This window comes from Taudactylus pleione, unplaced genomic scaffold (genome assembly GCF_031769625.1).
Source record: "Taudactylus pleione unplaced genomic scaffold, aTauple2 ptg000082l, whole genome shotgun sequence".
In the NCBI taxonomy this organism is placed as follows: domain Eukaryota; kingdom Metazoa; phylum Chordata; class Amphibia; order Anura; family Myobatrachidae; genus Taudactylus; species Taudactylus pleione.
In genome coordinates this window covers 9,095,836-9,121,424 of record NW_028284484.1, presented here as the reverse complement: position 1 = coordinate 9,121,424, position 25,589 = coordinate 9,095,836, and the positions used below count along the sequence as shown (strand labels likewise).

Below are 25,589 nucleotides of genomic sequence, written 5' to 3'. Positions count from 1 at the left end.
CCTGATTATGAAAAACCTTTTGATTTGTATTCTACGGAAGCAGATGGTTGTGCTGCAGGTGTCCTTACACAAAAACATGGTGATGCCAGTAGGCCCGTAGCATACTACAGTGCCCAATTGGACACTGTGGCAAGATCACTCCCCACCTGTTTGAGAAGTGTAGCAGCTACCGCTCTATTGGTGAGTAAAAGTGAGGACGTAGTATTGGGTCATGATATGATTGTCTACACTCCACATGCTGTATCTGCTCTGTTGAACTCAGCTCAAACCAGACACGTCTCTTCGGCTAGGTTTACCAAATGGTAACTAGCACTAATCGCACCCGCAAACATTACTGTTAAACGTTGCAGCACGCTGAATCCAGCAACGTATTTACCATATGTACAACATGATGTACAAAGGGTGGAAGGAGACGAGTTGCTGGCGGGAGGTGAGTTCAGCAGACATAATGATACGCACGATTGTATGACATATCTGAATCAGACCTTTACTGCTAGACCTGACATACATGACACACCTTTAGAGAATGTGGATCTGACTTTTTATACGGATGGGGGTTGTCATAGACAAACAGACACAGGTGAATTATGTACAGGTTATGCTGTTGTAAATGACACAGACATCATAGAAGCTAAGCCTCTTGGTCCTCCTCACTCAGCCCAGGTGGCAGAGTTAGTAGCACTAACTAGAGCATGTGAACTGGCAGCAGGCAAATCTGCTAACATTTACACTGACTCGAGGTATGTGTTCGGGGTGGTGCACGATTTTGGGGCTCTATGGCGTCTGAGAAATTTTATGACAGCAGCAGGCACACCAGTTGCACATTCCCGATACATAAAACATCTTTAGAAGCAATCCAACTGCCCAAAGCGGTGGCAGTAATTAAATGTAAAGCCCATACATGTGAGGATGATCCGGTGTCACTGGGCAACAACAGAGCCGATGAAGCTGCAAAATGGGCAGCAGGGTTAAAAATGTTTTCTCCAACTGAAAAAATTATGTCTTTCCAAACAATTGATATCCTGAAATTAATTGAGATGCAAAATTTGTGTTCAATTCAGGAAAGATCCATTTGGAAGTCCAAGGGATGTGGGCAAGAGTCCTCCGGACTCTGGAGGGATGGACAAGATAAGCCAGTAGCCCCCAAGGCATTTTACCCCAGCCTGGCTGAGGCAGCACACGGTCTGACTCATCTGGGCAAACAAGGTATGTGCAAGTTGGTGAGAGCATACTGGTGCGCACCAGGTTTTTCTTTACAAGCAGAAAAGATAGCAATGTCCTGTCTGACCTGCTTGAGGAAGAACATGGGGAAAGTGATCCCTACTAAACCGTCCCACATTCCACCAACTGATGGACCTTTCCAGGTGATACAAATTGATTTCATCCAATTACCATCCTGCAGGAACCTTAAGTATGTATTAGTGTGCACTGACGTATTTTCTAACTGGGTTGAGGCCTACCCAGTGGCCACTAATACTGCTGCATTTACTGCCAAGAAAATAGTTCAGGAATTTGTATGCCGGTACGGTATCCCTAAAATCATTGAGAGTGACAGGGGTACTCATTTCACAGGTGATGTTTTTCAAAATATGTGTAAGCTGATGGGTATTAATAGCCGACTTCATTCCCCCTACCGACCGCAAGCCAGTGCCAAGGTAGAGAGGATGAACGGGACTATTAAAAATAAGTTAAGTAAAATCATGGCAGAGACTGGACTAGGATGGCCAGAAGCGTTGCCTTTGGTCCTACATAGCATAAGGACCACTCCTAGACCCCCTCTAAATCTGTCCCCATTTGAAATACTGTTTGGTAGACAACCTCATTTGAAGGAAGACCTGAAGGGTAACAACGAGGTAACTGTAAAGTATCTTATATCAATGAGTAAGCAGTTAAAGCAACAGCAGCAGAAACTGAAATTGTTGTCTAATGATATACCTGAAACTAACTGTCATGATGTTGAACCAGGAGAATATGTTATGATCAGAAATTTCTTGCGTTCAGGTTGTTTGACTGATCGGTGGGAAGGTCCGTACCAGGTGCTGCGGACAAGTACTACATCTTTGAAGGTGGCCGAGAGAGATACCCGGGTCCATTTAACTCACTGCAAAAAGGTCAATCAACCGGTGGAGAAACAAGTCGGAGACAAGGCTGATAGTGTGGACCTGTCGCTCGCGAGCTTGTTACGGGAGGATTGAAAAGGTTGTAGTGAGATACCTGAACTAAAAGAAACTTGCAGGTTTTGTTGTGACAATGGACGGGCCTGCTGTGTTCATTTTCATATTCTCTTTTAGAGTGTTCACCATCTTGGTCGGTTCGGGAATATCCAGTTTCTGTGATGGGAGACCAATCGAGGAAATGGGAGCTGATGGCAGTGCTGATGGAGTGGAGTCGTCAGGAGAAGTGCAATGCCAATCAGGGGAGTGTCTGACCAATCTTAGTATTGTTATTGTTAAGAGAGCTGTCATTCCGGATACTCGGGGACGGTGTGGAGGTTTATCGTCTGAAGATTCCTGTATTTGTGAGCTATGTGGGTCCCTAGTTGATGAGAACTGTATCCAACGGTGCCAACCTAAATATAACCCGTACTGGGGTGGGTATCCTGTAGATGATTATCATAGTATGGTAGGCAAATGGCAAAGTGTTAAATCAAACTGATTGCTGGGTGTGTTCACATGTCCCACAGGGACAGCATAATGTAGGGTTGGTGCCATTTCCGCTGAATATCACGGAAATTTTAGAATTACAGAAAGGGAAAACATTGGATGGAAAGTTCCTCTCATCCAAACCACCTAATTTCAAACTCTATCAATTCCAAGTAGATAGATCACTTTTGTGTTTAAACATAACCAACCCCAATAAACCCAGGAGTTGGGAAGTGACGGGGAATAATCAGACAATGGCCTTCTCACAAAGGGCTGATAATGAGCCCATAAACCATGATCTGTTACGCTCAATTAAATCTAGTGGGAAACATTTTATGTATCGGTATACATTGAGATCCACCAAAGAAATTATTGGTAAGGTGCCAAATGGTTATTGTGCTAAAATAATACAGCCAGAAACTTGCATGTACCAGATGGAAGACCCAGAAATAGGATTGTTTGCAAGGGAAATGTGCTTAATGATAATGATGCATACCATTCCTTATGTTCTCCCTGATAATGTATATTTCATATGTGGAAGAAAAGCGTATAAATGGCTCTCCCCGAGTTCCGAAGGTTTGTGTTACCTGGGAAGAGTAGTCCCTGAAGTTATGACCTTCGCACATGTTGAAATGCTTGGTATACATAAAAACACACCGTCACCATATCTTCACACACAATATGAACACAGAGACAAAAGAAATATGATACCTGGTGACGTGCATAAAGCCACTCAGTTAATCAGTGAGACAACTGGCTTTCAAGTTTTAGTCGCACTGGATCCCACCAGGATTGCTCGGGGTACATTAAATTTTAGATATATTCAGGAACTTGCTAAATTGATAGATAATATCACTGAAATGTACGATGACACATTCAGGTATACAGGGAAAGAATTGCAAGCGTACAAGAAAGAACTGGTGCAACACAGGCTAGTGTTGAATTATTTAACTGCTGTTACTGGAGGGTATTGCGTAACATTAGCCACCCAGTTCGGAGTAAAATGTTGCACCTATGTCACCAATGATACCAGTGACCCCAAGGAGGTGATAGACCGAAAGATTGATGAAATTCTGCAGCTAAAATGGGAGTTTCGTAAGAACTATAACGCTTCAGTGGCTGAAGTAGGGGAAAAGATAGAAGGATGGGTTTCATGGCTGAACCCTGTAAAATGGTTCTCAGGTCTAGGGGAATGGGTCCAGGAAGTGATCGCTAGCATAGGCAAATTCTTGATCCTTATACTAATTGTCATCATAATAATTGGCATATGCGTCCGGTGTGTTCCTATTGTGTTGAAGTGTGGAAAATGTAAAATAGAGTAAAACGCAAGAACGAAACTATGATGGTGGTCAGTAATGACAATATGAATACCGAGGTAAATATAGAACTGCATTACAACCCTGAACTAGGAAATACCATCATTTGATGTATTATATTTAGACGTGCATAGAATGTATTATTGAAATTTTATTTTTAGAACACCTCAGATAATGTAAAGTCTCAATTCCCCTTCAAGACTGCTTTTATAAGACTGGTGCATTCCCACACTTTTCACATGATCTTTCAAGATCCGCGGTGTGCGTATAATAGTAGTTTTATGTCCCCACCTAGAGACACATTATTGATGGATTAAGAACCACCTTGTGCCATCCCACAATAACACTAAATAATATGTAAATGTAAGCCTAAATTAAATTCAAAGAGTAGATTGTGATAGCATGTTATTTGCTATCAAAGGGTGGACTGTCGAAGCTGGATAATTGGCTAAGACAAGATCAGTTTAAAATTGAATCGCGGCTACGCCATCTTGCGACTGGCCGCAAGACGCCATCTTGGAAATGAAATCGCAAGACGCCATTTTGCGGATGGCCGCCCCAGCGCCATTTTAGATAAACTCACAATTAAGTACATATGGCGAGATTACTATTAGCACCATGCGATTGCATCTTTCATCACTTCTCATATACACAGTAATACGCACAATTGTGCTGTTAACTAGTCATATACTAGCGAATGCATAAGATCCTATATGAAAACACCGTTTAGTAGCTAAATGTGCATGCATCTGTCCCCAGTTAACTAGCGTCTTTATATCAAACCCTGCATACTCACACATTACATATTCACATACAAGGTTTCATAAGCTCTAAGGTATAAGATTTAAACTTGTTCATTAAGTATAAATGCTATGAAATAAAGATTGTTTGGTAACTAAGGTTTTATACATGATAAGTAAGCCGTGTTTGGTTTTGTACTGATGCGTACTCTTTCCACAGTATTCCGGTATTATCGGTGGGGAGATCGCATCATGCATTCTCAACTTATGGACCGCAGAGACTTCAAGCAACAAAATGTATATGATATGAATAACTGTTAGGATGTTGCATGTGGTGGGAATCTAGGGACCCTCAGTTGTTGGAGGCTGGGTTGTGTCTATTTGAATCAGCCTGTTAAATGCTCTGTAACAGATGTATCCCCCTTGGGAACCAATAGCATCAGCAACAAACTTCTCTATTGTGTTGTCTATTCCTGGGGGGTATAAATATGTGTGTTTCAACACTGGGTCTTTAGTCTTCGTGCGGAATGCTGATAGACGAGGGGTTTCTTGCTGATGCCTAACATCTGGTCCGGAAGCGCTGCGTATGTATACTGTACTTGGGTCTGTATAATTCCTTTGCGCCGAATTGTGTCTGGATCAATAGCGTGTAACTGACTGTACTTTTACTTGAATAATACTTGTGCTTTGGAACCACAGATTCCAGGTCTTAAGTCTTTATTTACTGTATGACTGCGTACGCAAATTAGCGTCATCCTTAGAAGGTATAGGCAGGATATTAGAAGGTATAGGAAGGAGTCTATAGAGGTTCTGATCCAGTATCGTTACAAAACATGGAAGGGTGGTTTTGGCAAAACCAATCCAGATCCAAAACACGAAGAAAGATCCAGATCCAAAACCAAAACACAAAACGTGGCTGGCGCACACCCCTAGTTCATGCTCATTTTCATTCCAAAAAAAAAGCACCAGCTCTGAGCTGGCAGACATTGGTGCACATCAACGCATTTCACAGCTTGCACTTGAACTGTGGCAGAGAACTATATTTCTAGGCGCACTTTGACTAATGTTAAAAAACAAAAATGTATTTGATGATTGTTAATTTAGATCAGGCATGTCAAACATGCGGCCCATAGTTAAAATAAACATTTTATGCGGCCCAACAGTGTATATATTATACTTCACCCCTGCTGCAATCGGGGCTCTGATCGGGCAGTGTTACTGTATTTATAAAAACATGGCCAGCTACTGCATATGCCCACCCGCTGCTGCACGTGCCCACCTGCAGCAGTTCCTCCTATAAGCCTTTGCAGAGCCATCAGTCACCACTGGCGGTCCTGCCTCCAGCTCGTCTGCGGCCTACCTCCAGCCTTCCCTGCACGTAAACACGCAGCAGCAGCCTGCAGCCCTGCGTGACAGTACAGCACACAGACAGGAGCCAGCGCCGGCCCGCAAATTCTTACTGTGTCACAGTGTGAGTCAGTAAGTAAATTTATACTTTAATAAATCTGTCTGCCTGACTAGTGTAAAGGGTGGGGGGAAGGGCTGAAGACACGGCTGGGGAATGGTGAGGCAATCTGTCTGCCCGACAAGTGTAAAGGGGTATGGACACGGCTGGGGAATCTGGGGAAAGGTGATGCTATCTGTCTGCAAGACTAGTGTAGAAGGGAGGTGGGGGGCTAAAGACTCGACTGGGGAATCTGGGGAATGGTGAGGCTCAGAGATGGGCTGGGGAATGGTGAGGCTGAGGCGGAGGGAGGGGACAGTCTTGTTCAGTGCACATATGTGTGGTGAGGTGAGCAGGGGGGGCTGGAGCATATATATTATTTTGTGAGGAGGCGGTCTGGAGCATATTATTGGGGGGAGAGGGCTGGAGTATGTTATTATTGGGAGAGTGAGGATGGTGTTTCTGGAGCATATTATTACAAGGGGGATCTGAAGCATATTATATTATTATGTCATGGTGGGGTCTGGAGCTAACTATTGAGGGAGGGTGTCTGGAGCATATTATATTATGTCATGTGAATGTTATATGCAATTACTTTGCAACCTAACTTTACCTGCAATTTTTATAATGTTATATTGATTGTTTTGTGCAACTTACACTGGAAAGTGCAAACTATGGGCCTGATTCAGAGCCACTCGTAAGCGGCAGCTCGTTCGCTCCGAGCGATGTTTGCCCAACTGCGCATGCGTACGGATCGTTATACGCATGCGCGAACCAATCAGTGCGGCCGAAATTCATGTGTTCGCAAAATAGCGAATGCCTGCTATTTTGAGTGACAGAATGAGGCGTATGTGGGTGGTAACAGGGGAAGGTGCTTGAAAACGGGGAGTGGAAATCCGATCGCAGGCGTGCTTAAAGGTCAAAACGGGCGTTTTAAGGGAGTGCATAATTAATCCAGCAGCGTCATTGACCACGTCACTTGGTTTTTTTTAACTCAGAACTGCTCGCAAAATAGTGGTTGAAAAAACCAGCCCCAAGAATAGCGAGCAGTTCATACGCTGGTCGATGTACTCGATTAATCTAATAAATAGCGGACATGATGTATGGTGCGAGCGGCCAGGGGGCGTATTTTTCAAAATTCCGTTAGCATGTTTTGCTCGCTCGTTCAGACTTAGAGGCGTGAACAGTCCGCAAAGTGCGAACGGTTCATTTGAATAGCCACCCCTTTTTAGAATACGAACGACCGCAAATAGCGAACGGCTCTGAATGAGGGCCTATATCTTGTTATATCTTATTGCGCCCTAGATCAAAATTGCATATACTGTAAGCCTTTTTTTTCTTGCAGCCCACACACTCTTAAACCTTGAATAAGCGGCCCTATTGGGATTTTGAGTTTGACATGCCTGATTTAGATTAGGGAGTATTTGAGAACCAGTCCTCCAATATCTTTTTTTATATTATTAGGTTTGTTTGTTATTCTCATGTTTTTTTGTTTTATTTTTCAGTTCCCTGTATGCTAATCATTTGTAGATGTAAAGACGCTTTCCCTTTTATTTGCCTACCTAACTTTTCTACTTATCGATGTGGAATGTGTAAATTTATGTTTTCGTTCAATAAAGAAAGAGAACATATTTAAAAAAAAATGTAAAATAAAATAAGAATGTTTCCTATACAAAACTGCATAGGAGAGAACTGAAAACATTTAATCCAATGAAAGTGGCAAGAGGTCGGGCTTTAACGTTACATTTATACAGTGCAACTCTTAAGTCTTTCCTGTGTCCCCACAAAACTAGCTGCACCTCTAGCTTGTGGCGACCTCTTCAGAGAGTGGAGATTAGGGATGCACCTTAACTTCGCTGGGAAAAAATCATTTTGCAACTCACATTATGAATGAGGCCCTTCATACTTCCTATTACAATTACATTATATATGTAATTGCAACAGGAAGTATGAGGCCGAAAACAGTCTCTTTTTGATAAATGTATTGTGTGGTATAAGTTTTCTAGGGTGGTGTTCCCCAGAGGGAGCGAGGACACTGGTGCACACTGACGTGAGGCTTGTGGGTTGGGTATAAGATCCCGGCTGTGGGGATGCCACTGGTCAGAATCCCAACAGCGGCATCCCGACAGTCAGAATCCCGACACCCATATGAAAATAAGGTTAAACTAACCCTTACCACACCCCTAACCCTCAATTCCCGGGGCCTAGCCCTAACCCCCCCCCCCAAATGTGCCTAAACCTAACCTCCCCCTACCCGCACCCTAAACCATACCCTCCCCACCTAGTGCCTAACCCTAAGCCTCCCCCTAATGGCTAAACCCTAATCCCGCACCCTAACTCTCCCCTTGACGCCCGATACTTACCTTCGGGATACCGGCGGTCGGGATTCTGGTGCTGGGATGCCAACGCTGTTGGGATTTTGGCGCCGGTATTTCGTCCGTCGGCACCACGCTGCTGACTACATCCGGTTAATTGGAACTTCAAAGTAAATAGTGAGTTATAAGCCCAGCCTTTTTAAATAGCACATCTCTTCAAAATTAAAGTGAACGGGTTTTACCACATAAACCTATACTTGTTTCTTTAAAACACAAAATCAGTATGGCTATGTTATAAGCAGAAAGAAGTAGATGTAATTATCTTTTTGTACAGTGGCAGGAGGTCATCATTCTTTTTAACATCTAGAATTGTGCTGAATTTTATTTGCAATTTGAGGCATTAGGAAGGAAATAGGAACACAACAGGCTCAGACGTACAAGATAAACAATAAATTACAAAGCAAATATTTCTGGAACAAACAGCAGGTATTTTGTACAGTATAAATATTTATTTTCATGCACCATTGAATTAGAAAAGTTACTGTCATTTATTAAAACTAGAAAAGTGAAGCAGAACAGTAAGTAAAATAATTGCCTTTAAGCATATATTTTGATGTGATCGTGTATCCCTGGTAAATGCACCAGACATCAAGTACAGTAGCATATCATTTGCTAGGCATTGACAAAGACAGGTTGCAATGTAAATTAGTGCAATGTGCTGAAATCCACTGTTAATCACACAGGATAGGAACCAAGCCCTTATTTCGACAAAGCTATAAACTTTACATTTTCTGAGTATTTAGCAATTTTAGAAAAAGCAACTAGCAAAGAGTACCAAGACGATATAGAGTTATCACTTATGGCCCTGTATTAGTCACATAAATACCAGCTCCACAACACACTGGATCACAATAAATATTCTCTCTGGGGCCAAATCATTATGTTAATTATCATTGCTACTCGCGGCGAGCAAAAAAAATCAGCCGTCTCCCCAAACGCTTTCACTGCTCCTTTCAGAGCACTCAGCAGTGTTAGTGCGCCTACATGAACTAGAGATCACGCAGGCGCACAAAGCTCTGGCATCCTGCGGTAGGAGCCAGACAGGGGTGAGAGATCCAAAAGGGACCAGAACTCTGAAGATGGCGAATGCTCCCACAGTCAAGCTCCGAAAATATAATATTTTCTGAGTTTGAAGAGTTTAGGTCCCCATACTAGTGTATGGGGACAGCGGGCCACATTGGGAGAGAAAGGTAAGTATCAGGGATATCTTCTGCATTATCGTTATGATAAATGGCCCCAAAACTTAATTTCTACAAAATCAGGTGAAATTGTTATTTTTCAGCTTCTTTTGTAGAAATTAAGTGATAATGAATAGAAGCTTTCCAATGAGTCTTTCAATAAAAAGTCGGACTTGGACATGAGAAGTAGAGATCAGCAAAGCCAAGACAAGAGAGTAATCTATAGAATCAGTATTTCACGGAAGCATCGAGTTTACTGAAATGAACACTGGTCCCTTATGTGCCTAAATATCAATACTTACTCTTTGTAAATTGGCATTAAGAATTGCAAAGTAAGGAAGCTGCGAGAACATAGATTATGTAAATAGACAAATGTGCAACGTGTAAGCAGAAGTTAGTTTTCAGGCTATAGGGCCTATTCATCATCACTTATTTTTCACAAAAGCATGTGAAATTAACATTTTCACATACTTTTGTAGAAATAAGAGTCAGGGCTATTCATCAAGTTACGAAAAAGCATTTTATCTAAACTTGATCATGTAACTGAACGCCACTCTGAGATGGCGTTCAGACCCCGGTAACCTTCACAGGCTGATATTTACATGGCTGCCTGTGAAGATTTACATGCCAGCCACAGCAGAGGGATCTATTCAGATCCCTCCCTGCTGTCTCTGCACTGCCGAGCCCTGGAGCTGAGAGCTCCACGGCACCGCAGACATTTGGCCACACTGCTTATGTTCAGCATGTTCTGGTTGGACACCCGCAGGGGGGTCTCCGTCCTTATCACCGGAAGCTCTGGGTTCCAGCTGCTTCATCATCTTGACCGAGTGGCTGTAGCAGCAGCAGTGGGGGGGGGGGCAGCTGGGACAGACACAGACAGCAGGAGGGGGATATACAGAGTGGATGTGCCAGCAGCAAACCGTGCGCTCGGGACAAACACCGGGGGGGCATTACATACAGAGCTACTGTGGCGGCCAGCGTGGCGGGGATCACTTCAACAGACAACGGCCACGGGGGGTTTACATACAGAGCAGCTGTGGCCATCATGGAGCAGTGGGGGGGGGCGGCGGCCATTGGGACAGACACCGTCAGAGGGAAGCAACTGCAGCGGGTTGGGGGACAGGCTCCAGCGGGAGAAGCAATTATACGTAGAGGCGAAGGGGCAGATTGGCCTGGGCTAGACATCCGTGTCTGAAAGAGACAGTGAGCGAGCAGGAGCTGCCGACCGTGGAGAGGGGAGACAGGCAGAGGCTGTGGGCTAGGAGCAGACAGGGCTTAGATAACTGTGAAAAGTATCACAATTCCGAAAAGCTGACTCCGCAAAGAGTAGTTTTTCCGGAGTGATACTTTAGGCAAGGAGGCATTATGAATACCTCTGAACGGTACTTTGAACTCGCAGCGAGTTCAAAACATAATTGTCACTAATAATTATTATGTAATGATGAATAGGCCCCTATATCAAATAGGTTGTGTCACATAAATCTAGACAATGCCGCACAGTTTTTCTCAATGACTTAGGGCCCGATTCAGACCCGGACGCTATTTGTGGCAGCTCGCTGGCTAAAAGGGGCCGGCTATTTAAATCATGTGCTCGCACTGCGTCGCGTAAAGCCGCCCACTAAGTAATAGCGAGCGGCCGCACTATGCGCTCGGACCTGTATAAAGACGCCCCTTTGCCACTCGCAACACACGTCATCTCCGGCAGTTGTAGGATTAATCGGGAACATCGAGAGCCATCGGAGCTGCTCACAGTGCTTGTGGTAGCCTTTTCCCACCACAACATTGCGAGCAGTTCGGGCTAAAATACAACCCAGTCACGTGTGCAATGACGCTACTTTGCTAATTATGCACACCCATTAAACGCTGTTCTGACGGTCGGGCACGCCTGCGTTCGCACATCCACACCCACGTTTACAAGCACCTTACCCACAAACGGCACTATCTGTCACTCAAAATAGCGGCCCAACTGTGGGCTACGGACGAGCACTTTCCCATCGCAATGACTGGTTTGCGCACGCGCATTGCGACTCATACGCATGCGCACATTGTGAAAAATCGCTCAATGCGAGCGAGCGCAGCATAGCGTCCAGGTCTGAATCAGGCTCTTAGTGTAGAGTTGTACATTTGCTCCTATAAAAGTATTCCTGATGAATAAAGTGTGTGAGATATATATAATTCAAACATTTTTAACTAAACAAAAATAATTGTCATAAAGTGGGAAAGCAGTGGCTCCTCAAACCCACTAGGTGGCATTATGTGAACAGCTCTGTTAGGAAAATGTAGAGATAATAAAGGGGGAGATTACAGATGTGTCCTCATACATCTAGCCTTAATATGCCACGCAGCGCGACTTGCCTGGCATGAGTGAGCCACCAGGTCCCGTGCTACTCTGCTAGCGGCGGGCAACTTTTTTGGCCGAAAATGTGTCTAAGTCGACTAGGATGTACCAGTAAACTGTGCTGATTCATTTGATGACACCTGTATATCTGTGTGCACCTGAGCCTGTATATGAACCACAACAGAACTTAGAATGAAAAAAGCTGCGGCCGCTACGTTGTAGCACTTTGTATACAGATTCAGATACTCCGTCGCACACAGATATACAAGTGTAAATTAAATGAATCAGCACAGTCTGCTGGTGCGTCCCAGTTGCATAGCATTGCATTAGACGCATTTTCGGCAAAAAAAGACGTCAGTCTTTAGTAGAGTCTCATGGGACCTGGCGCGCCGTGAAAGGTTGTCTAGCGTGACTGCAGCAAATATGTATAAGGGCACTTCTGTATTTACTCTAATGCTTTTTATCATTCTTTCATGCTATTAAATATGCAATTTGGAAATTTGGAGACTTGTCAATTATATAAAAATGCTATAATTTCACAAGTGACAGTTTGCCAATCTGGGTCCTCTTACCAGGTTGGGTATGGAATGCTGGTGGTCAGAATACCGACAGGATTAGGTAAGTATACTAATCCTAACCCTCCCCCAACCTTTCCTGCAGCCTAATCCTCCCCTTCCGCAGCCTAACCCTAACCCCCCCCAGCCTATCCTAAACCTCCCCCACAGCAGCCTTTCTCTAACCCTCCCCCTAGCGCCTAACCCTAACCCTCTCTCTAACCCTAATATTTACCGTATGTCATCGGTCAGAATTCGGGAGCCGGGATTCTGTCTGCTGTCTAATTCGGGCACCGGTACTCTGACTGCCAACATCTCGACTGCTGGGATGCCGACTACATCCCCTCTTACCATAGTAAGGACCATAGTAGGAGGACGCAGCTCGGTTATCACAGGTCTGTTGCCTCTCTGAAATGGGCAGTCTATATCAGCACTGAAGCTCTCCTTGGCCTCCTTGGGCGCTGGAGTAATTAAAAAGATTGGGACCCCTCAAGTGGCAACTTTGTGAACTTTGTGGTCTCAGTATAATGGTAAGTGGTCTACTAAGGAGAGCCGATACACATCTTACTGTAATCATCCTCCCCCCCCTTCACGAATTGCTGCCCCACTGCTTACCTTAGCAGATGGAAAGTGAGGGCAGCATCCTCTTCTCATGGGACTTGAAGCGTGGCGTTTGTCTGTGACATCATTAACAAGCACCATACTCTCAATGTTACACTGACCTGGAGGAGCTGCAAAAATCAGCTTCACATGTAAGAAGCTGCTGGATTCTATTCATTTGAGTGAGTGTTTACCGCTCCATGTGGGGACATCAACAGCACTGGACATCTGACACTATGTCACTCATTCAGAATTTTAGGTGTCCCCTAACCATTGGGGCACTAGGCAAATTTGCCTAATTATAGCACCTGACCCGCTTATAACACACATTCCCTATCAGCACATTTACATTCTAACCGTTATGTACAGTAAGACATCTTTGTGTAATGCAGAATAAATATAAGTAAAATAAAACTGAAACAAGCATCTGACACCTATTACTTCTAGATCTGGCTCTACCTTTATGTGGTACCAGGCATATTATGAGGATTTAAACATACCCCTGGGCCACAAGCAGCCTCAGTGTGATTATAATACAGGAAAAGTGCAGGCTTATAGTACCCAGAAAAAAGTACATATCCAATTTCTAGGGCTACAGCTCCCACGCTTTAGTATTATTTAAGCCATGTGCAGGGAGTGAGGAACTGTTACCAGTGCTCTGCATTCCATTTGCAAGATTCCAACCCAGCAGGTCTGCTGCACTAAGGATTGCTGGGTTAATGCCATCTGAGCTAAGGGGTTCCCAACCACGGTCCTCAAGGCACACTAACAGTCCAGATTTTAAGTATTGCCATGTTTGGGCACAGGTGACTTAATTAGTAGCTCAGTTATTTTGATTTATTCATCTGTTCTCCAGCATGGATATCACTAAAACCAGGACTGTTAGTGTGCATTGAGGACCGAGGTTGGGAATCACTGCTCTACCTAATGCAAGCAAGTTCTGAAAAGCTAAGCTTAAGTCTGCCCATAAACATGCAGAAACAGCTATTTCTGCATGTTTTAATGGCATAATTAACTTGGTAAATATGCCCCTAAGAGATAAAATAGGGATGGTGCTGAGAAAAGGCAAAGTTGCAATGGGAAGGAATATACATGATGCTCAACCCTAACCCGCTAAAAAATATTGTACCTCCTTGCCCGCCTCCCTTTTCTATATTCTCACTCTGTTGGGCATAATAATGAATATGCTCCATCTGCATTGCCCCATACCCCTATACTTTAATATACAACTCACCGCGAGTTGTGGCATCGGATAACACATTACCTGAGAATTCAAGATTGCTCTAGTGCTGGGAGATCTGCTCTGACAAACCCTAACACGGACAGCTGTGCGGCTAATTAGTAGCAGTGTAACTTTACACCATGGGGTCTTACCAGGGCCGTAGGGAGGGTTGTGCGGCCGGTGCCTCCGCACAGGGCGGAATCCTCAAGGGGCACCGACCACACACTTCCCGACGCCGGAGGTGCATGGCGCACAAGAACGTTGGCATAGGATCCCGCCCGCCCTCCACCTCCTGGAAGGAAAGGTAAGCGCTAAGGGGGAGGAGGGGGACGGAGAGGGAGCAAGAGGGGCGGTAGTGCTGCACAGGGCGCACTGCCGTTCAGCTACGGCGCTGGGTCTCACCCAGCAGGATTAGCACACATGCATGACCTAAGTTCATGCATGTGCACGTAGAGGGCCAATACAAGCGGAGGGATCCATTTGGAGCCCTCATTGCAACCCATACCTCCTTCCCATAGGAAGGACCAGGGTTATGGGTACCAATGCCATCCGAAGATGGTGTTGGTTCCCGCAGTCAGACTCCGAATACCCTCTGTGCTTTTTGTATGCTCTCTTTATCAACTCCAAATTTTGTTTGCCTTAACCCCACCACTTGTCTCCTAGCATGTTCCATTCCCAATTGTCTGGTAACCTATTTAACATCTGCCTTCCTGCTAATCCTCCCACCTCTCCTCTACCACCTTTATCTTTGAGTGCTTCTATCCAGATGACCTCTTATACTTTTACGTCATGAGGGTACTCAGAGCCCATCACCCAGCAAAAGGTGGACGAACAAAACCACAAAGGACAGTAGGAAGCGACAACCTGATATTGGATGGGGCTGATGGGCGGATCCCCGGGCCCTTACTACTCTGGGCTATGAGAATGCAGGTTCCCATGTACCTCATGCATGTAGAAGTACTAGCTTTACAGATGCTTTACATTATTAAATGTTGTGCTAAAATGCCTGTGTATACATGGATTGAGGGTGATGAGAAATCAGAACCCAAAATGGTCATAAATGAAATTAGTAAATGATATACAGTGCATTATTACATCTAACTAAGCACTCACCTGGGTAAGAACTTGAGTTGCACACTGAAGGAAGACTGAGCCTGAATGAAACCAGTCTTCGGTAGCAGCTCCATGTGGTTCCTCAGTTCTTTGCAGACTTCAAACTTTAAACGTAGAGCGGTTGTTGCTCTGCAAAAGACAAAGCATGTCCGTAAACTCTCAGTGCTGAAGGTAAGTTATGCAGTTATTAATCTAAACTAAATACCACTGAATTCAGGGCCTTATTCAGGTTGGATCACACGGATGCGTTCGCACACAGCCGGTCGATGTTTGTGCTCTGCGCATGCATCGTAGTGTGTGTGCGCGAACCGGCCACTGCGACCGGGAATCGACTGCAGTGAGCATGCAGTCCAATCGCATAGTGAGTGACATGAAGTGACCGTTTGGGAGTGGACGGGGGGGTGGCCGGCGGAACGCAGGCGTGCCTGTGCGTTTGAACGCCGTTGCAGGGGCGTGCATAATTAAGCCCCTGCGATTGTATACGCTGGCAAAGGTCTAGATGGCGACAGAAAGTTTAGCAGTCTGTGAGGTAGGGTCAGGTCAACCACAACTGTGCGAATGGATACAATGTTACTCGATGTTACCGATGTTTTTGCTGACTTGCGGATACATGTCATGGGAAGTGGGTGGCTTTATACATTGATGGGCGTCTTGGTATAGTGCTGCGGTTGCTGTGCGATTGCATTCATTAGCATATTTTCACAGCTAGCAGGTGCGTGCGAACGCAGCCGTGTGGTCCGTGCTGAATCAGGCCCCCAATACAATGCGCACTTAATGTTGTGAAGCTGAAAAGCATACTGTACCCAGGAATTATGTGGATAATTAATAGAGCTCCCGCTGTGCTTACAGATAATGGAAGAAATCTGCTCAGATGCTCTTCTTTACATTCAACCTATCCCAATCCTACACTACACTATCTCTCAGAGAATATATTCCAAACCCCCTAATCTCCACAGCCATGACAGTCTACATCACGTGATTGCCCTTTACCCAACGGTAGCATTGGTTGCTGTCAGCTGACACTATCCTCCAATGGACTGCTACCTTAGGGTATTTCGCTGGGCTCCAGACAACAGGAAGTTGCCTCTACAACGTTGTTACTTCCAGTGTATACTTGATGTTGCAGCGTTCCAGGTTCCAAGCTCCTTTCTTCCAGTAATACTCTCCTAGTGTTACCCGTACCCGTGGTGTGTGTGTACTCAGTACATCATCCGAGTACCATCTCCAAAGTGTCACCATCCTGTCCCATTTATGCGTCTGGAGCCACAGTGTGTGTACTTAGTACGTCATCCAAGTACAAAATCCTAGTGCCATTCTCCTGTGTCAGTTCTGCGTCTGAAGCTACAGCGTGTACCCAGTATATCACCCATGTGCAAAACTTCCAGTGTCATTCTCCTGTGCTTTCCCTGTGATTGTGTTCTTCCATTTCCCACTTGTGCTGGATACCTGACCAAAGGGCTTCAACCTGCTTGCTGGGTGCAGTTTAAGCCCAAATCCCGCTTCGAGGGGAACACCTCCCAGTAAATTAGACCCCGCGCCTTTGGTCAGGTCTAGCCAACATCTTGTGGATCAAGAAGGCATATATCCAGATTCCTTTCTCAACCTGGGACCACGTCTTCTAATCCCTCTGCAGGGGACCATCATAGCCTGAACATGACAGCACAACATCAGGTGGCTCAAGATCTCCAGGAACTCTCCGGTCAATTAATCTCCATTCAGTCAACTCTGCCCACTATACTTCCTGTTCCCTGTAGATCTGCTCCAGTTACTCCTCCAGTAGCAGTAACTCAAGAGTCTCGTCTACAGTTGGCCTCTCCAGAACACTTTGATGGAAACCCCAGATGCTGTTGGGGCTCCATCAATCAGTGCGAGATACAGTTCGAGTGCTTGCCCCAGAATTTCCCCACTCCAAGGTCAAAGGTTGCATACATCATCTCCTTACTATCTGGAACTGCCTTGGATTGGATCTCTCCATTATGGGAGCGAGCTAATCCTCTCGTCTCCAAATATGAAAATTGTATTTGTTCTTTCAAAAGAATCTTTGATGAGCCAGGCTGGACTGCCTCGGCTTCCTCTGATCTCCTACGAGTTCGACAAGGGACACGTACAGTGGGCCAGTACGTGGTTCAATTCCAGATGATCGCTTATAAGTTAAAGTGGAACAATGAGGCGCTAAGGGCAGCATTTCTTCACGGATTGTTCAAGAGAATGAAGTATGAGCTAGCTTCTCGAGAGTCCTTATCTGATGTAATATCTTTATGTATTAAGATTGACTTGCGCCACAGAGAACAGCAGGCTAGTAAAGGCTGTGAAGATCATTTCAAGGATCGATTTTCACCAACTGCACGTTCTTTCTCTCCTGCTCCAACTAAAGGAGGAACCTATGCAGGGTGACAGGTCACGTTTGACTTCGGTTGAGCAAAACCACCGATTTCAGAACAAGCTTTGCCTCTACTGTGCAGCCCCTGATCATATTCTTAGGTTTGTCCTCTCCTCTCGGGAAACGAGAGACCCTAACTGGTTTCGGGAGCGTCCAGTTGGGGGTGTTAACTAAGCCTTCCCATTCATTGGATAGTCTTTTACCGGTGTCTATTCGTTTCAAGACTCGAATCAAAAATATTAAAGCCTTGGTGGACTCAGGAGCCCGCCGGAAATTTTATATCTGAATCTCTGACACATGAACTAGGAATCCTGGTTCTTACTCTTCCAAGCAGGATGGCATTTTCTGGAGTAGATGGCAATGTTATCCTAGGAGATGTTATATCTTCAGTGACTCTTCCTGTTCACTTTGGGTAGGATGCATACATCAAGGAGTTAGAACTCTTGGTTCTACCTAAACCTCCCTATTCTCTAGTACTAGGTCTACCATGGCTTAAGGCTCATAACACCACACTGAACTGGTCCACCATGCAAGTACTGGCTTGGGGATCCAATTGTTTTCACCAGTGTCTTCCTCATGTTGTTCCAGTACGAACCCAACAAGTCTCTACTGAATCTTCCCCAAAGCTGCCTATGTCTGATCTATTGACTTCTAAACCAGATTCTCATCTGCCAAAACCATATCACGAATTCTCTGACGTTTATTGTGAAAAAGCTGTGGACAAACTGCCTCCCCGTCGCCCTTGGGACTGCGGCTTCGATCTAATCCCTGGGAAGATGCCACCTCGTGGCCGTATATACCCTCTTTTGGTTCCAGAAACAGCTGCTATGTCCGACTACATTAGAGAAAACCTGGCAAGGGTTTTATAATACCATCTTCCTCTCCTGCTGGGGCTGGATTCTTCTTTGTCAAGAAGAAAAACAGGGGTCTCAGGGCCTGATTCAGAGCCGGACGCTCTGAATCAGGGCCCTCCTACCTTAAAATGGAGCGGCCTCCTGGCCACTCGTATAGCTGTGGGTGACCACCTACAGCTATAGCGAGCGGCCACGATGATGGTCGCAATGGTCAAGACCATCGCGACCATTGGGCTTGCGACGAGACCCTGCGGTAGGGTCTCGCTGCCGCAAGCCCTGGAGTGATTTTGGCTCTATCAGAGCCAAAATCACTCCCACTGACATCACTACTCAGTGGGGCCGGACTCAGACGGTAGGCGTTCCCATGGGAACGCCTCCGTCTGGCAGCCATGCCCCCGGCACGCCCATCAAAGGGGGCGTGCTGTCAGTCACCATCGAGAGCACACCCCCTTTGGTGCGAGACCCAGCTTGGCTGTCGCTATGCGGGTCTCGCGCATGCGCACGACGGAGCTCCCTCTGTCGTGCGCATGCGCATTAGGGCACCATCGACCCGCTTGCGAGGGTCCTGCGCTCGCGAGCGGGTCTGAATTAGGCCCTCAGACCCTACATAGACTACCGTGGGCTGAATAAAATCACCGTAAAAAATAGATATGCTTTGCCACTCATCTGGGAACTTTTTAATAAAGTTCGTAGAGCGTCCCTTTTCACTAAATTGGATCTCCGTAGAGCCTATTATTTAATCTGTATTAAGGCAGGGGATGAGTGAAAACCGCTTTTAATACGCGAGATGGCCATTGGTGATGCCTTTTGGCTTGTGTAATGCGCCAGTAGTCTTTCAGAGCTACGTCAATGAAATTTTCAGAGATGTCCTTTCAAATTTGTTGTAGTCTATCTGGACGACATTTTAATTTTTTCAGCGAACCTGCAATCCCATCGTCTACATGTCAGAGAGGTTTTGTTCCATCTTCGAAGTCATCATCTGTACAGGAACATTTCCAAATGTCTTTTTGAACAGTCTTCCATGCCATTTTTGGAGTACATCATATTGGGAAATTCCGTTCAAATGGATTCAGACAAGCTAAGAGCCATTCAAGACTGTCCCCAACCAAACTCCTTGATAGCCATCCAACTGTTTCTTGGCTTCTCTAATTATTATAGGAGATTCATTTTAAACTTTTCTACTATCATTGACCCATCACAGCTCACTAAGAAGGGTGCTAATCCATCTCATTGGCTTCCTGCAGCGGTGGCTGCCTTCCAAGCACTCAAAACAGCTTTTTTCCACAGCTAGAACTATTTGTCAACCACAACTTGAGAAAACCTTCACATTAGAAGTAGATGCCTCTGCGGTAGGAGTGGGAGCTGTACTGTTTCAAGTGGCTGAAGATGGGAAGAATCATCCTTGCGGTTTCTTTTCTCATAAACTTTCCCCGGCCGAGAAGATTATGCCATAGGGGATTAAGAATTGTTGGATATGAAATTGGCACTACAGGAATGGAAACACCTTTTGGAAGGCGCTAAATTCCCTATTACAATCATCACCGATCATAAGAATCTCCTTTATCTCAAGACAGCACATTGTTTGAATGCCAGACAAGATCGCTGGTCTCTTTTTTTTCCAGGTTGAATTTCAAAATCCAATTTCGTCCTGGCATACAAAATAAAAAGGCTGATGCACTCTCCTGGTCCCTCCTGCCTACACAAGAATAAGCAGAACAACCTCGTCCTATTCTAGATTCTCTTGTTTTTGCTCAAACTCAGTTGCATACTCCACCTCCTGGCAAGATCTTTTGTGGCGCCTCAGTTGCATAAGAATTTATTAATTTGGCCTCATGCCTCCTTGTTTGCTGGCCACTCGGGCATCCTCAAAACTTTTAAGTTTTTACAGCACTCCTACTGTTGGCCCACTATGAAGGAAGATGTCTGAAATTTTATTGTTTCCTGTGCCAAGTGTGCTCATCATAAATCCACTCGCAACAAAATTATTGTCCCTTTGCGTCCTCTGCCTATTCCTCATACTCCTTGGACTCATCTGTCGATGGATTTTATTACTGAGTTACCATCCTCTAAGAGACATAATACTATCTGGGTGGTAGTAGATAGATTTTCAAAGATGGTCCATTTTATACCCTTGGTTGGACTTCCTTCAGCTCCACAGTTGGCCAAAATGTTTATTCGTGACACCTTCCATCTTCATGGACTACCAAAGGAGGTAGTGTCGGATCGAGGTGTACAAATGTGTGGCCAAATTCTGGAGGGCTTTATGTGCCTCTTGTGTAATTAAACTGAAGTTTTCTCCCGCCTATCACCCACAAACAAATGGCCAAACCAAGAGGGTGAATCAGGAATTGGAAACATATCTTAGACTCTTTGTATCTTCTTCTCAAGATGACTGGGTCGATATATTACCTTGGGCAGAGTTTACCCACAAATTTAGGTACTACTCTTCAAATTCTACTCCATTCTTTGCAGTATATGGAAGATGTCCGCGTGTTCCAGATTTCTAAGATTTACCGTCTATGGAAGTACCTGCCGTAACAAATCTTGTGGAATAATTTTCGGATATATGGAAAAACATTCACTTCTCCTTGAGAAAAGCTTATAGTAACTACAAAAAGTTGGCTGATCGTTTGTCTTGCCGTTCCTCTTCTGAAGATTGAAGATAAGGTGTGGCTGTCAACTAAAAACATTTGACTGAAGGCTCCAAGCATGAAATTTGCTCCACATTTCATTGGACCATATCGTATTCTTAAAGTTATCAATCTGGTGGTGTACAAATTGGAGCTACCTCCTCAGTTGAAGTTTTCCAACACATTTCATGTTTCTCTTCTACAACCATTAATTCTTAATCAATTCCAGCGTTCTCCACCCAAGACACCTCAAGTTCATACTCAATTGGGAGTCGAATTTGAGATTGAAAAGATCCTTTACTGTCAACATCGGTTGAATCAGCTTCAGTATTTCATTGATTGGAAGGGGTAAGGACCTGAAGAACGGGCATGGATCCAGGCGTCTGATGTCCATGCTCCACAGTTTGTTCGAGCTTTTCATTAAAAAAAAATCCTGAAAAGCCCTTTGTGGGTGTCCGGAGTCCACCCTAAAAGTGGGGGGTGTACTGTCTGGTTGCGGCCTGGGATCAGCCATTACTCACCTCAGCGCTGGCTTCCTCTGACCTCTCGAGCGGTCAGATGCCAGCAGTGGCGTAACTAGGGTATTTGGAGCCCAGGACAAATTTGAAAATGGAGCCCCCCCCCTCACCACTATGTGCGCGTGCCGATCACAAGGGGCGTGGCCACTGAAAAATGGGGCGTGTCAACATGACACACACCCCTTTCTTGTCACTGGGAATATTTTTCCATTTGCACCTTAATGCAGTGCCCCTTATACAGTCCCCCCTATGCAGTGCCCCTAGTAGTGGTCCCCCTTATATAGTACCCCCAGTATGCAATGCCCCCAGTAGTGGTCCCTCTTATGCAGGCCCCCAGTAGTGCCCCTTATACAGTACTCCCACTAGTGGTCCCCCTTATGCAGCCCCCGATTAGTTCACCTTATACAGGCCCCCAGTAGTGATCCCCCATATGCAGTGCCCCTTACACAGTTTCCCCTGTAGTAGTCCCACTTATCCAGCCTGCCATTAGTTCCCCTTATACAGTGCCCCCAGTAGTGATCCCCCATATGCAGTCCCCCAGTAGTGCCCCTTATACAGTGCCCCCAGTAGTTGTCCTCCTTATGGAGGCCCCAAGTAGTAAGCCCCTTATATAGTGCCGCAGTAGGAGTCCCCCTTGATGCAGTGCTCCCAATAGTAGTGGTCCCCCCCCCAGTAATAGTCCCCAGTAGTGGTCCCCCCAATGCAGTGCCCCCAGTAGTAGTTCCCCCTACACAGTGACCTTTATAGTGGCCACAGTAGGAGTCCCCCTTAATGCAGTGACCTCTGTAGTAGACCCCAGTAGTGGTCCCCCCCAATGCAGTACCCCCATTAGTATCCCCCCCAGTAGTAGCCCCCAGTAGTGGTCCCGTGCCCCCCCTCGAAGCAGTGCCCCCAGTAGTAGTCCCCTCTTTAGTAATAGTCTTCCCCTCTGTAGTAGACCCCAGTAGTGCCCCCCCTCCGAAGCAGTGCCCCCAGTAGTAGTCCCCAGTAGTGGAACCCGCCCCCCCAAAGAAGTGCCCCCAGTAGTAGTCCCCTCCTTAGCCTCCCCCCCAATAAATACACACTGAAATGGCACAATAAATAATGTAAAAATTCTTACCTGAAGCCACGCTGCCATCCGCACTTCAGTCCTCCCGGGCTGGCGCGCTCTGCATTATGGGAGAGACGTCATGACGTCTCTACCATTACCCACTGCAGGAGCCGGCTCTTGCAGTGGGCGCTGCGGCTGCAGCGGTCAATGAGCGTCTATCTGATGCTCATTGACTGCTGTTTAACACACACATCGCCGCCAGCGCTGGCGGTGATGTGTGTGCAGCAGCAACAGCAGCCTGAGCCCACCCACCTGCCACCCTCCTCCTGGCGCTATTGGGCAAGCGCTCAGGGGGAGGGAAGGGGCTCAGCTGTGCAGTACAGAACCGACGCTGGGAAGCCTAGCGCCGGTCCTGTGTAAATGTGTAGTGCTGACCGCACACACTGCGGTCGGCACTACACTGGCTAACTAGGGCGGGCCGGTAGTTAATTTGCTTAATTTGTACTCATGCATTTGTATGCTGAATGCCCAATGCTGTGGATTTTGTGGAGCCATATAAATAAATGATGATAACTTAGCTCATTAGGAACCAATGACGTCACTGAGGTACTTTGTAACCATAATCAAAAGGGTAAGGGGTATATTTACTAAAGTGCAGGTTTTTAGAAGTGTAGATGTTGCCCATAGCAACCAATCATATTCTAGCTATTATCTTCTAGAAGGTGCTAGATAAATAACTAGAATCTGATTGGTTGCTATGGGCAACATCTCCAATTCTAAAAACCTGCACTTTAATAAATGTACCCCTAAATATTAATAAGGCTCTGGCTCCCAATTGCTTAAAATGACACATTTCCCTGCATATTGGCTCAGCTCACAAAATAGCTAATGTGTTTAGAGAATAGTTGCTTTGGAGGTAGATAAGACATGTAATTGAGATATTTTATTGTGCATGTTTTTGGAACGTTTGCAGTTTATATGCAGTATTCTTTTCTACAAAGGGTTTATAAAGCATAAAGCCGCTGCCTCTTCAGACACACTGCATAAAATGGAAATATGGCAACATAATGTCAGGTTATTATTTAGTAAAACATTTTGTCTCTGTAATTGGCAAATTCTCTCAACTTCCGCTCTCAATTAAGATAAAGAGGTTTTTGGGTGGTATTAACCTCCGATCCTCAAATATGGAAGTCAAGAAGATTAATAAGCTTTATGTATAATACATATGTGAATAGTTTCTTGTGGTTACAATTCGGTGTCAGTTACGGGAGTCACTTAAACTGTCGCAATGCACTTTATATTTTGTGCACGCCATTTCTAGTGCACAACATAAGACAGTCAGCGTTGAATGCAAATCGTCCATAATTGATCTCTCATGGTGTGCAAGGAACTAAGGGCCTGATTCAGAGATGGGCGCAATGCCGATATTTTCACAGAATAAATCATTGTTTGCTATGTGCGAATGCCGCACTGCGCACGTGCAGCGATTGCATTGTGATTACTCTGATGCATAGAGATTAGCCATTGCAATCACTATCGCAACATGAGAGCTCTCAGCGTGTCAGTTGAGCTGCAGTGTTTGTGGCTGGTTTGACTTGACTTACAAGCTGCATGACTGCCCGATCTGCGTCAATGTTACAGATGTTTACGCTATTACACGTCATTGGACAGATAGGAGAAGGCAGCAGTGGGCATCCCTATGCTCAGCTAAGCTTTGGAAGGCATTAGCATATTTCCGCAGCAGCACTGCTTGCGAAAACGCAGATGCGTTCATCTCTGAATCAGGTCCTAAATGAGGATATTTGCCCATTAGCAGGGTCATAGCAGGACGATAATGCCGCCAGGACCAGTAAGAAGTTCAGTGCCCTCAGGATGCACTAGGCAGTTCTACAGCGGTTCATTAGGTTGCATGGTGCAGACCTCACACCCCTAGTTGCACACACTTCTGTGTCCAGACCACCCCAATTCGTATCCTGGTGTTTATAGCCTTTATTGCGATCATCGCACACTTGCCTCAGCCCTATCCATGGAGCAAAAGATCCAACTAAAAACAGGTTGTAATTACATGTGTGCACAACTCTGCATAGAAAGCAATTTTGTTGACATGCCTCACTGAACTTAGCCTATGTACGAATGCCCCTTTTGCCTAATTTCTTAGTTACACTCATTCAGTCGCACTGCAGATGCCTAAGACTCTGAACTGCCCCTAATTGTGTTTGCTTGGCTCTAGAGCATGTGCAGTGTGAAACACGTATGGAATGTCTGTAACACCGACTTCTGCTCTCAATTATTTATTATATCTCAGTTAGATTGTTACTAGGGCTCTGGCTGGATAAATAAAATAGCTGTAGATTGAATAGTGAGCTCTACAAGGGGACTTACTAGCACCATCGTGGATATATTGGAAAAACGTCTATAACAAGAATATTTTTTCATATTCCTCCCTAAATATTTAGATTACATAAGTAGAATGTGAGAATATATATATATAATGCTAGAGTTCCTCTAAACCGATTCAGTCAGTGAGCACCAATAGAAAGCATAAGAAAATAAAAGTAGGTGCAGAAATAGGTCAAAACTAGAATTGATCATCATTTTCAAAACTGTCCCATTTAATGTTTGAATGTTTCTCTAGTATAATTTTCCCTTAATGAT

General features: G+C 45.2%; 1 protein-coding gene across 6 annotated transcripts in view; it reads right to left on the bottom strand.

Annotated features, from left to right (window-relative positions):
• CFAP74 (cilia and flagella associated protein 74) overlaps window positions 1–25,589 on the bottom strand; it is a 279,555-nt gene that overhangs the window by 101,233 nt on the left and 152,733 nt on the right. For all 6 annotated transcript variants that reach the window (XM_088468211.1, XM_088468207.1, XM_088468206.1 and 3 more), the window contains one exon: window positions 15,523–15,651. In XM_088468211.1, the coding sequence (XP_088324337.1) occupies window positions 15,523–15,651 (129 nt within the window). The remainder of the gene's footprint in view (window positions 1–15,522; window positions 15,652–25,589) is intronic.